This window comes from Capra hircus, chromosome 15 (genome assembly GCF_001704415.2).
Source record: "Capra hircus breed San Clemente chromosome 15, ASM170441v1, whole genome shotgun sequence".
NCBI lineage: Eukaryota > Metazoa > Chordata > Mammalia > Artiodactyla > Bovidae > Capra > Capra hircus.
The window spans coordinates 45932617-45949414 of NC_030822.1; the positions used below are offsets into that span (position 1 = coordinate 45932617).

At 35.0% G+C, this 16798-nt stretch overlaps 1 protein-coding gene across 11 annotated transcripts in view; it reads right to left on the reverse strand.

Moving 5' to 3' along the window:
- Positions 1 to 16798, reverse strand: part of SOX6 (SRY-box 6) — a 715392-nt gene that overhangs the window by 124752 nt on the left and 573842 nt on the right. For 7 of the 11 annotated variants that reach the window (XM_018059595.1, XM_018059594.1, XM_018059593.1 and 4 more), the window contains 2 exons: positions 8348 to 8427; positions 6394 to 6516 (listed from right to left, as the gene is read on the reverse strand). In XM_018059595.1, coding sequence (XP_017915084.1) covers positions 6394 to 6516; positions 8348 to 8427 — 203 coding nt within the window. The remainder of the gene's footprint in view (positions 1 to 6393; positions 6517 to 8347; positions 8428 to 16798) is intronic. The other 4 variants (XM_018059596.1, XM_018059597.1, XM_018059598.1 and 1 more) reach the window with 1 other exon arrangement.

Consider the following 16798-nt stretch of genomic DNA (forward strand, 5'->3'; position numbering starts at 1 on the left):
TCCTCCACAGAACTGAGGCATGTTTATGATTTCAAACAAGAAGGCAGGGTATGAGCCAGAGAAGAGCATCTAAATATAATATCATAAAGATTCAGGCTGGAGCTAAAATAGAAATGGAACATTCTCAATGTTGATAGGCACTTCTTCACTTTCCATTTGTAGCATGAAAATTGACAATATCATTTAAATAAAATATGTGTTTCTATTCACTTTTGCAAAAATTCAATTGTTCTCCTCCATCTTTGCAAACTTTGCAAGACTTTAATAGTTCCATTTAAGAATAACTTATGGTTGATGGGTTTTTCTAGTGTTTCAAGGCTCTAATTATACTGCTTTCCTCAAATCTTTCCAGAACTACACATAATGTCCATCAAGTAAAAGTGAAAATATATTTACATTGATTTTTAAAAATTTTCATATGTACTTCCTTTCATTCAGGCTACCACCCATACATACTATCATTATAAGAACTTGGTAGTTAAAATATGTTCCAACTACAGCTTGGTAGGCTTTGAATGTTAGATAAAAATCATTCTCTGAGGCTAATGAAGACAGAAACTCTGCCTGTAACAATATTAAGTTTGTTTTCTCTGGTGATTCACAGAAGTGAGCAATCTGTCAGTAATACACTGAGTGAAATTACTTGTCTTGTAGGAATAACTGCTGACAGTCACTTTATTTCAGGGCTGACCCAAACGTCTCCCTGCTGACAAACAAATTACTATGTCTAACTTTGAAAAGGTAACTAGCTTGTTTTTAATTTTGATTGGTCTCTCAGAATCCCTTATACATAACTCAGTTCCATTCTTCATTGTTTTGTTTTGTTTTTAAAGCAACAGAAAGTGTTTTGGGGGGCCAGGTTTGAATTAATGAATTTTTTTTTAAAGTAGAGGAAGAAAACCGTATCGTTTGGAACTAAGAAAAAGAACTATTATTGCTTCTTTCTGAGATTGTTTTGCAGATAAAACTGGTAAGTGTGTCTACCCTACATTAAGACTGGCAGTGCCGCCAGTGACTGACTGGGTGAGTGAACACATTACTGAGACAGTATTGTAGGAATTAATTTTCTTCAATAAAGTGATTTTTAAGGCTCATATATTTCACAATCTAAACATATGTCACTGTTTCATAAACAAAATAAATGGATTAAAATAATACATTACCAATATGCTGACATGTGGAGATATTTTAATTAGAAATTCTTAAACTGTGTGATATCTAACTGCTATATTTACTAAAGAGAAGCATGCATCGTTTAATAAGAAGGTATGAGACAGGTGTACCACTTTGCATGATATGGCACTAAATTGTATTTAATATAAACTACAACTATGAGGCAACATTATGTCTAATTAAAAAACAAAACAAAATTACCTTAGGTATCTATCATATTGAAAGTAACCACAAAAAATGAATCAATACACTAAAATCACTTTTTCATCAAAAAAAAAGAGTCATTCTGAGCTTATTTCTGAGACAATGTTTCTTCAAAAATAATCTAACATCTTAGCTATTGAAAGGCCATATTTACATGACTGCCTCATTATACTGGTTCCCCACCCACCCCCCACACTACCTTTTGACTTACTTGAAGGACCAATGCTAACATAGCTGAGGAAAGCAAATGGCAACTGGTCCTGAAATTTATACCAGTACAGACTCAGAATAAGTAGCAATATAATATATTGTTTACTGTAGCAAGTACCCTCTGTTCTCTAAAGGTCAAAAGCACTGTAACCTTAGAGTTACAGTTTCTGATTGTTCCCAGGGTTAAATACATTATCAAAATTAATGGTTCAAGCCCCTCAACCTTCAGATATATGAGCATTCATGACTCCATCTGCTGAACTGTTCAACTAAAAATAGCATTCTTCTCTCTCCTAATATTGTGCCCCTGAGGCAGAGAAAACCAGCAAACGAGCCTTAGATCAGCATGGAGTTAAAAAAGAAAACTTTCCTGTGTCTTTCTTATTTTAAAGAAAGTAAGTATTAGAATATGCTAATGTAAGAAGGATCTTTTCAAATATCTTTTGTCTCAGTTTAGTCACTCAGTCGTGTCTGATTCTGTGACCCCATGGACTGCAGCAGGCTAGGCTTCCCTGTCCATCACCAACTCCCAGAACCTACTTAAACTCATCTATCGTGTCAGTGATGTCATCTAACCATCTCCTCCTCTGTCATCCCCTTCTCCTCCCACCCTCAATCTTTCCCAGCATCAGGGACTTTTCCAATAAGTCAGTTCTTCACGTCAGGTGGGCAAAGTATCAGCTTCAGCATCAGTCCTTCCAATGAATATTCAGGACTGATTTCCTTTAGGATTAACTTGTTGGATCTCCTTGCAGTCCAAGGGACTCTCAAGAGTCTTCTCCAACACAATTCAAAAGCATCAATTATTCAGCATTCAGCTTTCTTTATAGTCCAACTCTCACATCCATACATGACTACTGGAAAAACCACAGCTTTGACTAGATGGACCTTTGCTGGTAAAGTAATGTCTCAGTTTTTTAATATGTTGTCTAGGTTGGTCACAGCTTTTCTTCCAAGGAGCAAGCGTCTTTTAAATTTCATGGCTGCAGTCACCATCTGCAGTGATTTTGGAGCCCCCAAAAATAGTCTCTCACTGTTTCCATTGTTTCCCCAACTATTTGCCATGATCTTCGTTTTCTGAATGTTGAATTTTAAGTCAACTCTTTCACTCTCCTCTTTCACTTTCATCAAGAGACTCTTTAGTTCTTCTTTGCTTTCTGCCTTAAAGGTGGTGTCATCTGTGTATCTGAGGTTATTGATCTTTCTCCAGGCAATCTTGATTCCAACCTGTGATTCATCCAGCCCAGCATTTTTCATGATGTACTCTGCATATAAGCTAAATAAGCAGGGTGACAATATACAGCCTTGACGTACTCCTTTCCCAATTTGGAACCAGTCTGTTGTTCCATGTCTGGTTCTAACTGTTGCTTCTTGACCTGCATACAGATTTCTCATGAGGCAGGTCAGATGATCTAGTATTCCCATCTCTTTAAGAATTTTCCCCAGTTTGTTGTGATCCACACAGACAAAGGCTTTGGCGTAGTCAATAAAACAAAAGTAGATTTTTTTCTGGAACTCTCTTGCTTTTTTGATGATCCAGAGGATGTTGGCAATTTGATCTCTGGTTCCTCTGCCTTTAGAAATCCAGCTTGAACATCTGGAAGTTCACGATTCACATATTGCTGCAGCCTGGCTTGGAGAATTTTGAGCATTATTTTGCTAGCGTGTGAGATGGCTGCAATTATGCAGTAGTTTGAACATTCTATGGCATTGCCTTTCTTTGGGATTGGAATGAAAACTGACCTTTTCCAGTCCTGTTGCCACTGCTGAGTTTTCCAAATTTGCTGGCATACTGGGTGCAACACTTTCACAGCATCATCTTTTAGGATTTGAAATAGCTCAGCTGGAATTCCATCACCTTCACTAGCTTTGTTCATAGTGATGCTTCCTAAGGCCCACTTCACTTCGCATTCCAGGATGTCTGGCTCTAGGTGAGTGATCACACAATCGTGGTTATCTGGGTCATGAAAATCTTTTTTGTATAGCTCTTCTGTGTATTCTTGCCACCTCTTCTTAATATCTTCTGTCCTTTATTGTGCTCATCTTTGCATGAAATGTTCCCTTGGTATCTCTAATTTTCTTGAAGAAAATTCCCATTCTACCATTTTCCTCTATTTCTTTGCATTCATCACTGAGGAAGGCTTTCTTATCTCTCCTTGCCATTCTTTGGGATTTTGCATTCAAATGGGTATCTTTCCTTTTCTCCTATGCCTTTAGCTTCTCTTCCTTTCTCAGCTATTTGTAAGGCCTCCTCAGACAACCATTTTGCCTTTTTTGCATTTCTTTTTCTTGGGGATGGTCTTGATCACTGCTCTACAATGTCATAAACCTCCATCCATGGTTTTTCAGGCACTCTGTCAATCAAATCTAATTCCTTGAATCTGCTTGTCACTTCCACTGTATAATTGTAAGGGCTTTGATTTAGGTAATACCTGAGTGGTCTAGTGGTTTTCCCTGCTTTCTTCAGTTTAAGTCTGAATTTGGCAATAAGGAGTTCATGATCTGAGCCACAGTCAGCTCCCATCTTTTCTTGAGTGATAACAAAACTTCAGGCTTCCAGACTATGACTTTACTGTTAAGATAACCCCAGCTCACAATGCTAGAAGTGAAAAACCTTTGAAGGACAAATTAACTATATATCAGGTAGAGACGACCACTTCTTTTCAACTCAGCAGAGTGTGTGTGGAGGTTGTAGTGGTATACATGCATTGCAGCTTTTCCTAAGTCTCTCTAAATAGAAATAAAACTCCTTAACATATTGTAATGCCTAGTATCCCCAGTTTATTGTTATCATAATTGTTGACAGGACTGTGACATTTTAGCTTGTTAAAGGAATGGAGAAAACCTGAGCTAGAAAAGAAAGTAGACTAAAATCAATAAAGCAAAATATTATTGTTTTCTCTCTACTTTTAGTCAAGATTTAAAATGTTAGTGTCTGTAACAACTTAGATATTGCTGTCCTCTGTGCTGCTCATGGGACACTCAATAAACCTTTACACTCACAGTAAGAAAGTTTGAGAAATCTGCCTTTCAAATAAGATCCATCTTTTCTAAATAGTGTACCATACAAGCAAACAGCAATGGTTTCCTGACATGCAAGGAAAAGCGCAAAAAGTGGAAGCAAGAGAACAGAGCCAGAATAAAACAACAACAACAACAGCAAACTCTCCTACCAACCCAAGCTTACCCTCCAAAGCTGAGGGCCTCCACCTTACTGCTCTGTGTTCAGCCTAAAAAAGTGACAGACACGTGCTCCTAGATCAGCATTGCTACAGCTCTACACAGTCTGGCACTCACGTATATGACATCGTGATTTCCAGAAACCCAGGAGAAGCCAGATTTGACAGCATCAGAGGTCTGTGATGGTGCGGGGAAGAGATGTCAACTCAAGTGAAAAACTAAGAGGAGAAACTGGGTAGAAAACTGGCTCAGGGACAGCCGATGGAATAGAACTCAACACTCAAGAGAAAAAAAGGTCAAGAGGAGAGGAAGTTTTGAATCTGAGCCAAGGTCCTCTGCTTTCACATTCTTCCAAGTACTTAAAATTTGAACTAGCTGTCCTGAATAGGTAAGCCTTGCTAATTGAAAGAATTGTTCCTAGTGTCCGGTTATCTCTCCGTTTAGCAATCCTAAGCACAGTAGATGTCAGAACGTCCAGAAATGTGGCACCTTCTCTACAGCCAAAAGGAACCCTTAGAAAAGAAATCCCTTTTGGCTGCATAGAAGATAGCAGATACTCTAACAGTATGCCTTGTCATGTCTGGGTAGAACCCCTTGTATACTTCTTATAATCAAAGGGAAAGGGAAAGGAAGAAGGCAAGTGACAAGCTCTGAACTCAAACTCTTCCTTAGGCTACTTCCAAGGTGTCCTTTGATCTTGTTCTCTTCTTTCTTCTTGTGAGCTTTCTCACTTCTAAGAAGGAGGGATAGCTAGCAACACTCCAATATCTGATAGTCCTAAAGAATGAAATGAGAAGTTGAGCTTTCTCACTTCTAAGGAAGGATAGCTAGCAACCCTCTAGAATCTGATAGCCCTAAAGAGGTTTTCCAATGATATAATAGAGGAATTAAGCACGATATTGGAGAGAGGAGGACTGGGTCCCTATAGTAGAAAGGGGTTTGCTTTTTAAAAGAGCTATATGAGGCATCTTCTCCCATGCAGTAAGAACATCCCACAAAAACAACAAAGAGCTTTATTGGAAGTTCAATATGAAAGAGCTACTATATAAGTTTACGGGGCAAAAAACAACCAGTCAGGCCCAGGCACCCAACCTCAAATTCGGTCAGAGAAAACTAAATTAGAAAACCTGAAATAGATAGAATTAGAAATCCTGGATAATAACTGACTCCAAGAAAATTTTGTAGTCTTGGTTAAATAACTTGACTTCTCTGAACCTCTGTTGTTTTGTCTATAAAAACAGAATGATATTTTATCAACTCTACAGGGTTGATACACGGTGAACTGAAGTTCTTGTTTTTTTCTTAATGTTTAAGTGTTTTTTTTTTTAAACTACTATGCAGCACTATACATAAAGAAAAAAGGGTAAGGGAAATAAAGATGGTTTTGAAAGTATGTAAAGAATTTGCCTAAATATATAGCAATAAACAATCTACTTCAGAGGCACTGGTTTGGGGTTTGAATTTTTCTCTGAAAGAAAAGGAGTGAAAATGAGCCTCCTTAGGCATGAGAAAAGGCGAAACATTATATTTTAGTGTTTGAGTGTTTGGCACTTGTCAAAAAAGCCTAGAATATGACTGAACAATCCAGTCCCCCACCCAATGAAGCACCAATGTAAGCATTCATACCTCAATCTGTTTGTGGTTGTAAGAGTGGCCACCACCATGTTCAAAGGTGTCCAAACTCCTGCCCAAACGGTCACTTAGGCCCTTTAGCCTTGGGTTAATTTGTGGGTGGGAGACATGACCTTTCTGTTTAGTAGCATATTCAGAAAAAAAAAAAAAAAAGACAAAACATACTGTCAGAACTCATGAAACAGAACACATATTTCTAAATCCAGGGTACTGACCACACCAAAGAATAGAAAGTAGGGTTTAGGACCCAGATACTGTCTTTCACAGAAACTTGATTATAGGATCAAACAGTGGTACTGGTTTCTTATTTTTGCCTCTGACTCAAGAAGACACTCAATGGCACAGCTATGGAAAAAGGAGAAATAGATTAGACTGACTGTGAGTTAGGTTTCTTTTTATATTTTTTCCAGCTGCAATAAGTTCCCTGTTAGTAGTGGAGAAGGTGAGGGCTTAGAAGAGATAGGGCTGCTGCTTTCATGAGGCAAAATCTCTAGCTCTGCTAGGCATCCATAATGGATCCATAATGCTAGGCATCTTCAAGACTTGCTGGATGAGGCTTATGACAAGAACTACTTAAAGTACTGTAAAAATTCTTTATTTGTAGACTCAACTTAGAATGTTCAAAATTATATTTTTCACATAAAATATCTGTACATTTTTTACATTCAAGTCATTGAGCATGGAATAGCAAAGAAGAAATAAAAATGCCCAGTTAGTTGCTATTCCCTAGATTATTTAAGAAATTGCATAAATATCACTCAGCATTGAAATAAAGTATCGATTAATTCTAAATCTCATGCTTAACCATTAATTTTAATGATACTTTTTTTGTTTTGTTAAAATATACACTTATATTTAATATCAATTTCAAAAGAAGCATTGCAAAAGGGTGTAAAGATCACTTAGTCCTCCGCTTCCATTTTACTATGAAGAAGATAAGGTGCAAGGATTTTTAAAATTAGCTTCAAAGCGCTTTCTCTCCAATTTTAGCTTTATAAGAACACCAATCTAGAATCTGATCAGACACCATGCCCAGTCTTTTGACCTGGTATGAGGATGAGGCTGATGATACACATATTCAGGGACATTATTAAGAAATTGAAAATCATCAAGTACATTATAATAAAAAGTATCTTGTTCAATGCTTGAAATCAAGTATCATCCTATATTTTCTAAATGCTCATATACTGCTTGCTTAACCATTAATTTTAATGATACTTTCTTTCTGTTTTTGTTAAAATATACACTTATATTTAATATCAATTTCCAATAAGACAGCATTGCAAAAAGGGTGTAAAGATCACTTAGTCCTCCGCTTCCCATTTTACTATGAAGAAGATAAGGTGCAAGGGATTTTTAAAAATTAGCTTCCAAAGCGCTTTCTCTCCAATTTTAGCTTTATAAAGAACACCAATCTAGAATCTGATCAGACACCATGCCCAGTCTTTTGACCTGGTATGAGGATGAGGCTGATGATACACATATTCAGGGACAATGTGTTTGCATTTTACCAAATAGTTCAAGTAATTTGGTAATAACAACTCCCTTTTCTATGAGTTGCAAGAAGGAAAATATCCAGTGTTGTTGTCTGTTTTGATACTTGGAGGTATAAGCTAATTTGGACAAGAATGGAGACATGGATGAAGAAGTTATAAGGACAAAGCTAACATACCCAATATCAACTAGCCATAAACAACTGTAAAACCATTAACTTACCTGATAGAGAATATATAGTACTAACTCATGACATCATTTTTTCCTTTAAAAATATTGACACTGACAGTTTTTTCTTCTATTTGCAGTATGGTAAGTACATAAGGTGTTAATCCTTCCAGGCTATGCTTAAAAAATTATTTAACATTCAGGTCATTATTTAGCATACAGCTGGTTAGCAGTTTTCCACTAAAGTACTGGCTCATATCCCACATTTTTTTCTTCTGGCACTTACCTGGAGCTGTAAAGGGCTGAGTCCAGAAGCAGCAGCAGCTGCCATTGTTGATGGAATGAACTGTACGGGGTAGTTATCACCTGTCAGAAAGAACAATGCATACAGGTTTAGACAATGCACTGGGAATCACAGCAGACAAGTACAAACATGGTCCTTGGATTGCCTGAGCTTTACAACATTGCTCTAAGCCCAAACATCTGCAGAAACAAAAGGCTTAGTTGGGCACAGACTTGCAGGTCTGCCTTGGAACTTTTTGTTAACAGATAGCTGGTAGGCAAACTGGCAAAACATGAATGTGATGTTAAAAAAATTAAATGTGCAATTCAAGCATGTTCACTCCATTACAAATCTTGTAATACATCATTTTTTTAAGAGTAAAAAAATATCTTAAAGCCAGGCTGACATTCAGTTCACCGAGAAAGCATTAAGGTTTTTATATTAAAACAACAAAACGTTTTGGCTTGGTAGACAAGGCAGAGTATCACTGTCCAAAAAAGATTAAGAGTTATTGACTGTCCATAACCCTAACCTTTATTTTATTTAAAAAAAAAAAAGTAGAGAAAAAAATTTAAATGCAACCTCTTTAATTTGAGAGGGGTAAGAGAGAAGCTAATCTTTGCCAACATTCTGTGAAATGCCTGGTATCCCAAAAAGATAGGAGACTGTTTTCTGCACTAACTTTTGGTAGAAACTACTACAGAATCATGACACACACTAGGCACTTATCACATATTCTTTGATGATGATTTGATTAAATAACCACACGATTTACATGTGACATCTATATTAAAAGTCTGGTAGAGATTGAGCATGGTTCAGCAGAGATCAGTGCAACATCTTATTAATGTGTTTCTGGCTCCAGACCACTCCTAAACAGCGGGGCTAAAGTACCTTCTATGACCTAAGAGCACAGGCTGTGTGAAGCAAGCAACCTGAAGAACCAATGGAAAGTAATGAGGAATGTATTGTGATAGTGCTAACTGAAATCAAAATTAATACAAATGGATAAATTACACACTATCAGTGATTTAATGGAGTATCACTTTGGCTTCAGCTACTTATTTTAAAGGCAGTGCTATGTACTATCTGTAGGCTATATTTTAATAGGCTATTCCTCCACACATTTTGGACATTTCTAATAATCATGCTGTTTGGCAAGAACTTTTCCACACTAAAAGCTGAATGTAATAATGAAAAGTGTAGAAAGAATCACCGTAATAAAGGTAGTCAACTAGAAAGCAATGAAATCTCTCTTTTTCTGCATGGACACTAATACCCGGAGCCTTCCTGGTGCCCCTGGTTCCTTGGAACTCATCCTGTTTGCTACATGAAGTGCTACTCAGCTGACCCAATGTAAATGTTAAGTTGCTTTCACTTTTAACAAATTGTTAGCTTCTAATCTACACAGTCTCTTTGCATCATATCCATAATACCTCATCAGACCATTGAGCACAGTGTGTGCTTGTACACAGTCCAGTAACAATTCCAGAAGCAGCAGGCCTTGATAGTTACACTAGCTACAATGCATCAACCATAAGTTATTCTTAAATGGAACTATTAAAGATCTTGCAAAACAAAGTTAAAAAAATTTTGCAAAGATGGAGGATAACAATTGAATTTTTGCAAAAGTGAATAGAAACACATATTTTATTTAAATGATATTGTCAATTTTCATGCTACAAATGGAAAGATGAAGAAGTCCTAGAGGGGTTGAGAATGTTCCATTTCTATTTTAGCTCCAGCCTGAATCTTTATGATATTATATTTAGATGCTCTTCTCTGGCTCATACCCTGCCTTCTTGTTTGAAATCATAAACATGCCTCAGTTCTGTGGAGGAATGAGAGAGTGAGTTAGCTGGACTGGGTGGGCTTTGGAGGTTGTGATTTCTAATAGAGAGATGAATAAAGAGTTGATTAGAGTGACCTATTACTAGCTACCTGATGGAAAAAAAGTAATGCACTGATTCAAAGCTTGTTCTGAGGATACCAACCAGGGGGTTGTGCTTTGAGGAGAAATGCTTGCTTTTCTCATAATCAGCCTTCTCTCACCCACTTTGACTTTAAAAGCGTGAAGGAATCTGGAAGGACCATTATAGCTGTGATTAGATGAGCTATGGACTAATAGAATAAACTCCATTTTGGAAGCAGAATCTTGAATGAGAGTTTCTGCTATTACTATGTTGTCCTGCACTGTTCTCAAATTGCCTCCTTTTTTCAGTTTGTTCCTTGTAAAAAAGGGATAATATTTTTTTACTGTGAGTAGTAAATGGATTAACAAGGCGTGTATAAATTTCCACAAAAAATCATTATCAAGATAGGAAAAAAAACTTTCCAACATCCCAAATAAGCAGTCAATTCTACTCTAGCTTTGCTGCCTAAGTGTTTCTCATGGGTGGCTCTGATCTACCAGAATGTGTCACTGAATTCAGGGATTTTTGTTTCTTTTGTTTACTGTTGAATCCTCAGTGTTGCCTATGACCATAGTTGGTAAATAGATTGAATTAGTGAATTTCCTTTTTGGTGGTCATCTGCAACTCAATCTTTGGATTTTTTTTTTCTTTTTGCAGGGAGAGAGGATATGTTCAGCCAAGTGGTCTGTCTTTAGAGGCATATTCTCATATAAACAACTTTTCATTTCTAGGTAGGTTTCTTACAAATAATGGCAGGTGTTAAGGGAGTCTTGGTGAAGGTTAAAGACATATAGGTAGATCAGAGAAGGATGCAAAATATGAAGACATTTTCTAGTGTTTGGAAATATGACTTGTCATTGTATTCAAGAATACGATTATTCCTACCCACAAATTAAAACATTAGGTAAACTGGATTTTCTCTTAGAAATTTGATTTTCAGTTGATTTTCAAATAATATCTAAAAGTTGAGAGCATGCCTGTCTCACTAAGCTCTGTTAATTACTGTGTTTTAAGTCATTTATTTGATGGGATATTTGGCTGTACTCACAGAGACAGTTTAGTAGGAGCCCAGGACCTTGGAATTACAAAACCAATTCAGTTCTCTGTCTTTCTTAGTGTAGCATTTCCACCAACATTCATTTAGCTCCAGCCTTACTAATTAATCCACACAACAAGGAACTCCTAGTATGTGAATACTTGTATTTAAATAGACTGCTTGTAACATGCAGTGGTTTCTAAAATAGTGACAAGTATTTCTATTCCTGTTTTTACCAAACTGGAGTTTTGAAGTTTTGTTTGGTTGGCTTCATGTATCGGTATGTTTATGAGTTATAATGAATTACCTTGGAATTAAGAGAGATGATGTGATTAAGAACATAGGGGAAGGTTTGAAAGCAAAGTATTCTGGTATTTTAAAAAATGCTTCACTCCAGTTTCCAACCATAGAGTAACTCAGGATATGCAACATTTATGAAATTTAAATCAGAAAAAGATATGGTGGGTAACAGAACAGACTGAGCAGAATGGAAATATTTTTAAACCACTTTATTCAAGCATGATTGACATACAAAAAACTGAACATATTTAATATATACAACTGGATGAGTTTGGAGATAAGTATATATCCATGAATACATAACACAATCTATGCCATAAATATATCCATTTATCTCCAAAAGTTTCTCTCACCATTAGTATTATTATTATATGATAAGAACATTATTAGATAAGTGATAAGAGCATTTAACATAAGATCTACCCTCTTAGCAAGTTTTTAAGTGTACAATACAGTATTATTAACTATGGGCTTCAAGTTATACAGTAGATATCTAGGACTTTATTTTGCATAACTGAAACTTTATGCTCTTTAACTAATACTTCCTGTTTCCCCTATCTCATCCCCTGGCAGTCACTATTCTACTCTCTGATTCTATGAAATTGACTGTTTTAGATTCCTCATATAATTGGCATCACATAGTAATTGTCTTCTGTGTCTGAGTTATTTAAATTAGCATGTCTTCCAAGTTTCTCCATAATGTTGCAAGTGGCAGGATGTCTTCCTCCTTTTTTAAGGCTAAATAATATTATATTTTATGTACATATTGCATTTTCTTTATCCATTCATCCATCAGTAGACATTTAGGTTGCTTTCATGCCTTCGCTATTGTGAATAACACTGCAATGAACATGAGAAAGCAAATACCTCTATAAACTCATGATTTCAATTCCTTTGGAGATATATCTAAAAGTTTCAGACTTTTTTCTACATTTAAGACTTCCTTTTCAAGGTTTTTTTTTTTTTTTGTATGGTTTAAGATAAAAGTTCAATTTCATTATTTTTCTCATGGATATTGAGTTTTCCCAATGACATTTATTGAAGAGACTATCCTTTCCCCATTGGGTATTCTTGTTGCCAGTGTTGAAAATCATTTGACTGTAATTTGTGCAGGTTTATCTCTGAGCTCTTTATTCTGCTCCATTGTATGCCCATATCTATATATCCATTGTATGCCACTATCATTTTATTATTATTATAGCTTTGAGATATATTTTGAAATTAGGAGCTTTGTTCTTGTTCAGGTTTGCTTTGGATATTTGGGGTCTTTTGTGGATGCGTGTGATTTTAGAAATTTTTTTCTTTCTGTGAACAATTTCATTGAGACTTTGTTAGGAATTGCATTGCATCTATAGATTTTTGCAATTTTAGTTTTTCTAACCCAAAAGTATTTTTAAGTGATATTTTAATGAAAAGAAATTGAGAAGCTACATATAGTTGGATGGATTCCCATCACAGACGTGCCCCAGTGGAGGAATAAACTTCTGCTCAGCCTATCTAGGGCATATTCACTACTTTCCTGCCAATTCTTCCTTTCTGTTTTACTTGTAGAAATGTTCATACGCTACAGGTATGTATGTTGTGCAAATGCATATCAAATGAAAATTCAAGGAATATTTATAGTGACTTAAAGTCTCTCCTTACTGACTTGAAACCATCTTGCTTTAATTTGACTGTTCTAGATTATTAGGGTTAGGTTAATAACCACAGTTTAGATCTTCCAAGCCCAGATGGCACTATTAATAGATTCTTTTCTCAATTAAATATAAACAAACAAGCACTCAACACCTGCTATGTACTAAATATCCACTGTGCCAGTTGCTGTATGGATAAAAAGTCATACACTTTCTTCTTTCTTTCCTCTCATAATTGGTGACATCAGTACAGCCATCTTGAGTCCCACTGAGAAGAAATTAATGTAACATTACTTTCTCTAGCTTTATAAATACCAATTCCTTTATATATATAGTCATTTAATCCTGGTTTGGCTAAGTGCTTGCATTGCTTTTTAATAGACAAAAATGGAGGAAAAATAGAGCCAAATTTATTTCCCCAGGCCTCTACAATCTTGGCCATTTGGTGAAGCAAAACCTTAAATGAAAAAAATCTTAATTTCCAGTACACTGAGTTCATTTCTTTTTTAAATTTTTTTTATTTACTTTACAATACTGTATTGGTTTTGCTGTAATAGAACTGCCTTATGACCCAGCAATCCCACTGCTGGGCATACACACCGAGGAAACCAGAATTGAATGAGTTCATTTCTTACTGTGTGTTCCTCTTATAGCCCCCTCTGGACACAACTGAAGCAACTAAACAGTAGCAGCATAATACCTATAAACAACTTTTGATGTCTTAATACAGATTAACCTAGACTATGATCCTTGGTACATTATCAGGAATTTTCCTAATGCTGTTTAGTCTGGAGTAGAATGAACTAAAAATAATAGATGATAGATACGTATACAGATTTTATTGCTTAAAATATATACTTGTGTTGACCATCTCAAACTCTCCAGAGTATAAACATACAGTGCTCATTTGAAGCCAGTTTGAAATAGTTGCTTTTAATCTAGAAAATCAATTTGGGGGATATTTATCAGGTTTCACTAGTTCACTTATTCACTTGAATTAAATAACTAGTGAAGTATTATTACATCTTTTCTTTTAAAATCCTTATTACTTGAAATTACACCTGTTAGTTTTGAATGACTGACAAGTGACATAAATCTTACTGTCTCTTGGAATTGTATCAAAATATTTTTAAAAAGGAAGCTTATAAATGATTGTGCTCAGAAAATTTGAAAAAGTTTGTGTGAAAATTAAAACAACAAATTTAACAATTTGTTTAGTTATTTAACAATATTTATTTAGTGGCTATAACATGCCAGGTACTAGTCTAGACCAGAGGTCCTCACTGGAGGCTATGTTGCCCCCTAGAGTTCAGTTGATAATACCTGGAGACATTTTTGATTGTTATAACTTAGGATGGTGTGGAGATGCTATTGGCCTCTAGTGGGTAGAGGCCAGGGATCCTGCTGAAAACCTTACAGTACACAGGTCAGGCACCCTCATCAAATAAATATCCAGGCCAAACTATCAGTAATCTTTTACACATACATATACAAAAGTTAGACTTTTTTTATATTCTTTATGCTTAGATCATGCCTGCAAGAGTATAAAATTCAGAACTTCAGTCCAAAATCTATCTATACTAATTTCTGGGGTGAAGGTGTAGAAAGTTAATTATCTTCTTTGACTTTTAGTTTCTTTTTTAAACAAAATGTAGATAATGTCACTTATGGTTTAGAGTTGTTATAAAAATTTAATGAGAATATATATATTTTTATATATATGTATGCATACATATATTAATATATATAGATACAGATATCAGAAAATAAATGGTGGCCAATAAATGCTAACTGAAGCAAAGGAATTAAAAAGAAGTATTAAGTAGCAACTATACACCAACAAATTATACAATCTGGAAGAAATGAAAAATTCCTTTAAACACATTAATTACCTAAACTGACTTAAGGAGAAATGGATAATATAAACAAACCTGTAACAAATAAAGAGATTAAATCAGCAATCAAAAACCTCCTAAAACAGAAAATTCTTGGACCAGTTAGATGGCCTCACCAATCTATTGAACATTTAAGAAAAATTAACATTAATCCTTATAAAATCTTCAAAAAATTGAAGGGGAAACATATCCTAACTGAGGCAATGAGGCCAATATAACTTTGATAACAAGATAAAGACAGATAAAGACATCACAAAACACAAAAAATATAGATTAATATCTTGCATGAATATTAAAATGCTCAAAAAATATTAGCATATTAAATCCAAAAGCATATCAAGAGGATTATTCACCATGACAAAATAGGATTTATCCCAGGAATGCAAGGGTGGTTCAACATGAAAAAAATCAATGCAATACATAACATTAATAGAACAATGGGGAAAAAATCCACATGATCATCTCAATTGAGGCAGAAAAGGCATTTGCCAAAATCCAACATTTCATGATAAAAATTCTCAGAAAACTAGGAATAGAGAGAAAGTTCATCAGCATGATAAAGGGTATTTCTGAAAAACCCACAGCTAACATCACAGTGGAAAAAATTGAAAAGTTTTTTGACTAAGATTGGGGACAATTATACCCACTTTCACTGCTGCTATACAACACTGTGCTAGAAATTCTAGCTAGTACTTTTAGACAAAAAAAGAAAAAAGAAAGGCATCCAAATTGATAAAAATAGGTAAAACCATGTCTATTTGCATATGAAGTGGTCCTATATATAGAAAACCCCAAACAATTCATGACTAGGGCCAATAAATAAATTCAGCAGCAGTTTCAGGATATAAGATTAATACACAAAAACCAAATGTGTTTCTATATTCCTGCAATGAACAATCCAAAAGGAAATTAAGAAGCAATTCTATTTACAATAGTATCTAAAAGAATCAAACACTTAGCAATAAATTTAACAAATAAGGCAAAGATTTGTACACTGGGAAACTATAAAACATTTTTTAAATAAATTTTTAAAGCTCTAAATAAACAGAAAGGCATTCAGGTTCATAGACAGGAAGACTTAACATTGTTAAGATCAACAAAGCAATCTACAGATTCAGTGAAATTTTTATCAAAATTCAACAATCCAGAAATGGAAAAGTCAATCCTCAAATTTATTTGGAACTGCATGGAGCCCCAACAGCTAAAACAAATCTTGAGAAAGAAAAGTAGAGTTGGAAGGCTCATATTTTCTGACTTCAAAATTTACTTCAAAGCTAGAGTAATTAAAAGAGTATAATACTTACATAAAAACAAGTATATAGACTCATGAATCAGAATAGATAGCCCAGACATAAACCTTTACATATACAGTTTATTGACTTTTTTTTAAATCAGGGCACCAAGACCATTTACTGGGGAAAAGACATATTTTCAACAAATGGTGCTGGAAAAACTGATATCCACATGCAAAAATGTGAAGTTGGATCCTTAACTTACACCATATACAAAAATTAATGGAATGGATTAAAGACCTAAACTTAAGTACTAAAACTATAAAACTCTTAGAGGAAAACACAAGAGTAAATCTTTGGATTTGGCAGTAATTTCATGGATATGACAGCAATAGTACAGACAACAAAAGAAAAATAGAAAAATCAGACTTCATCAGAATTAAA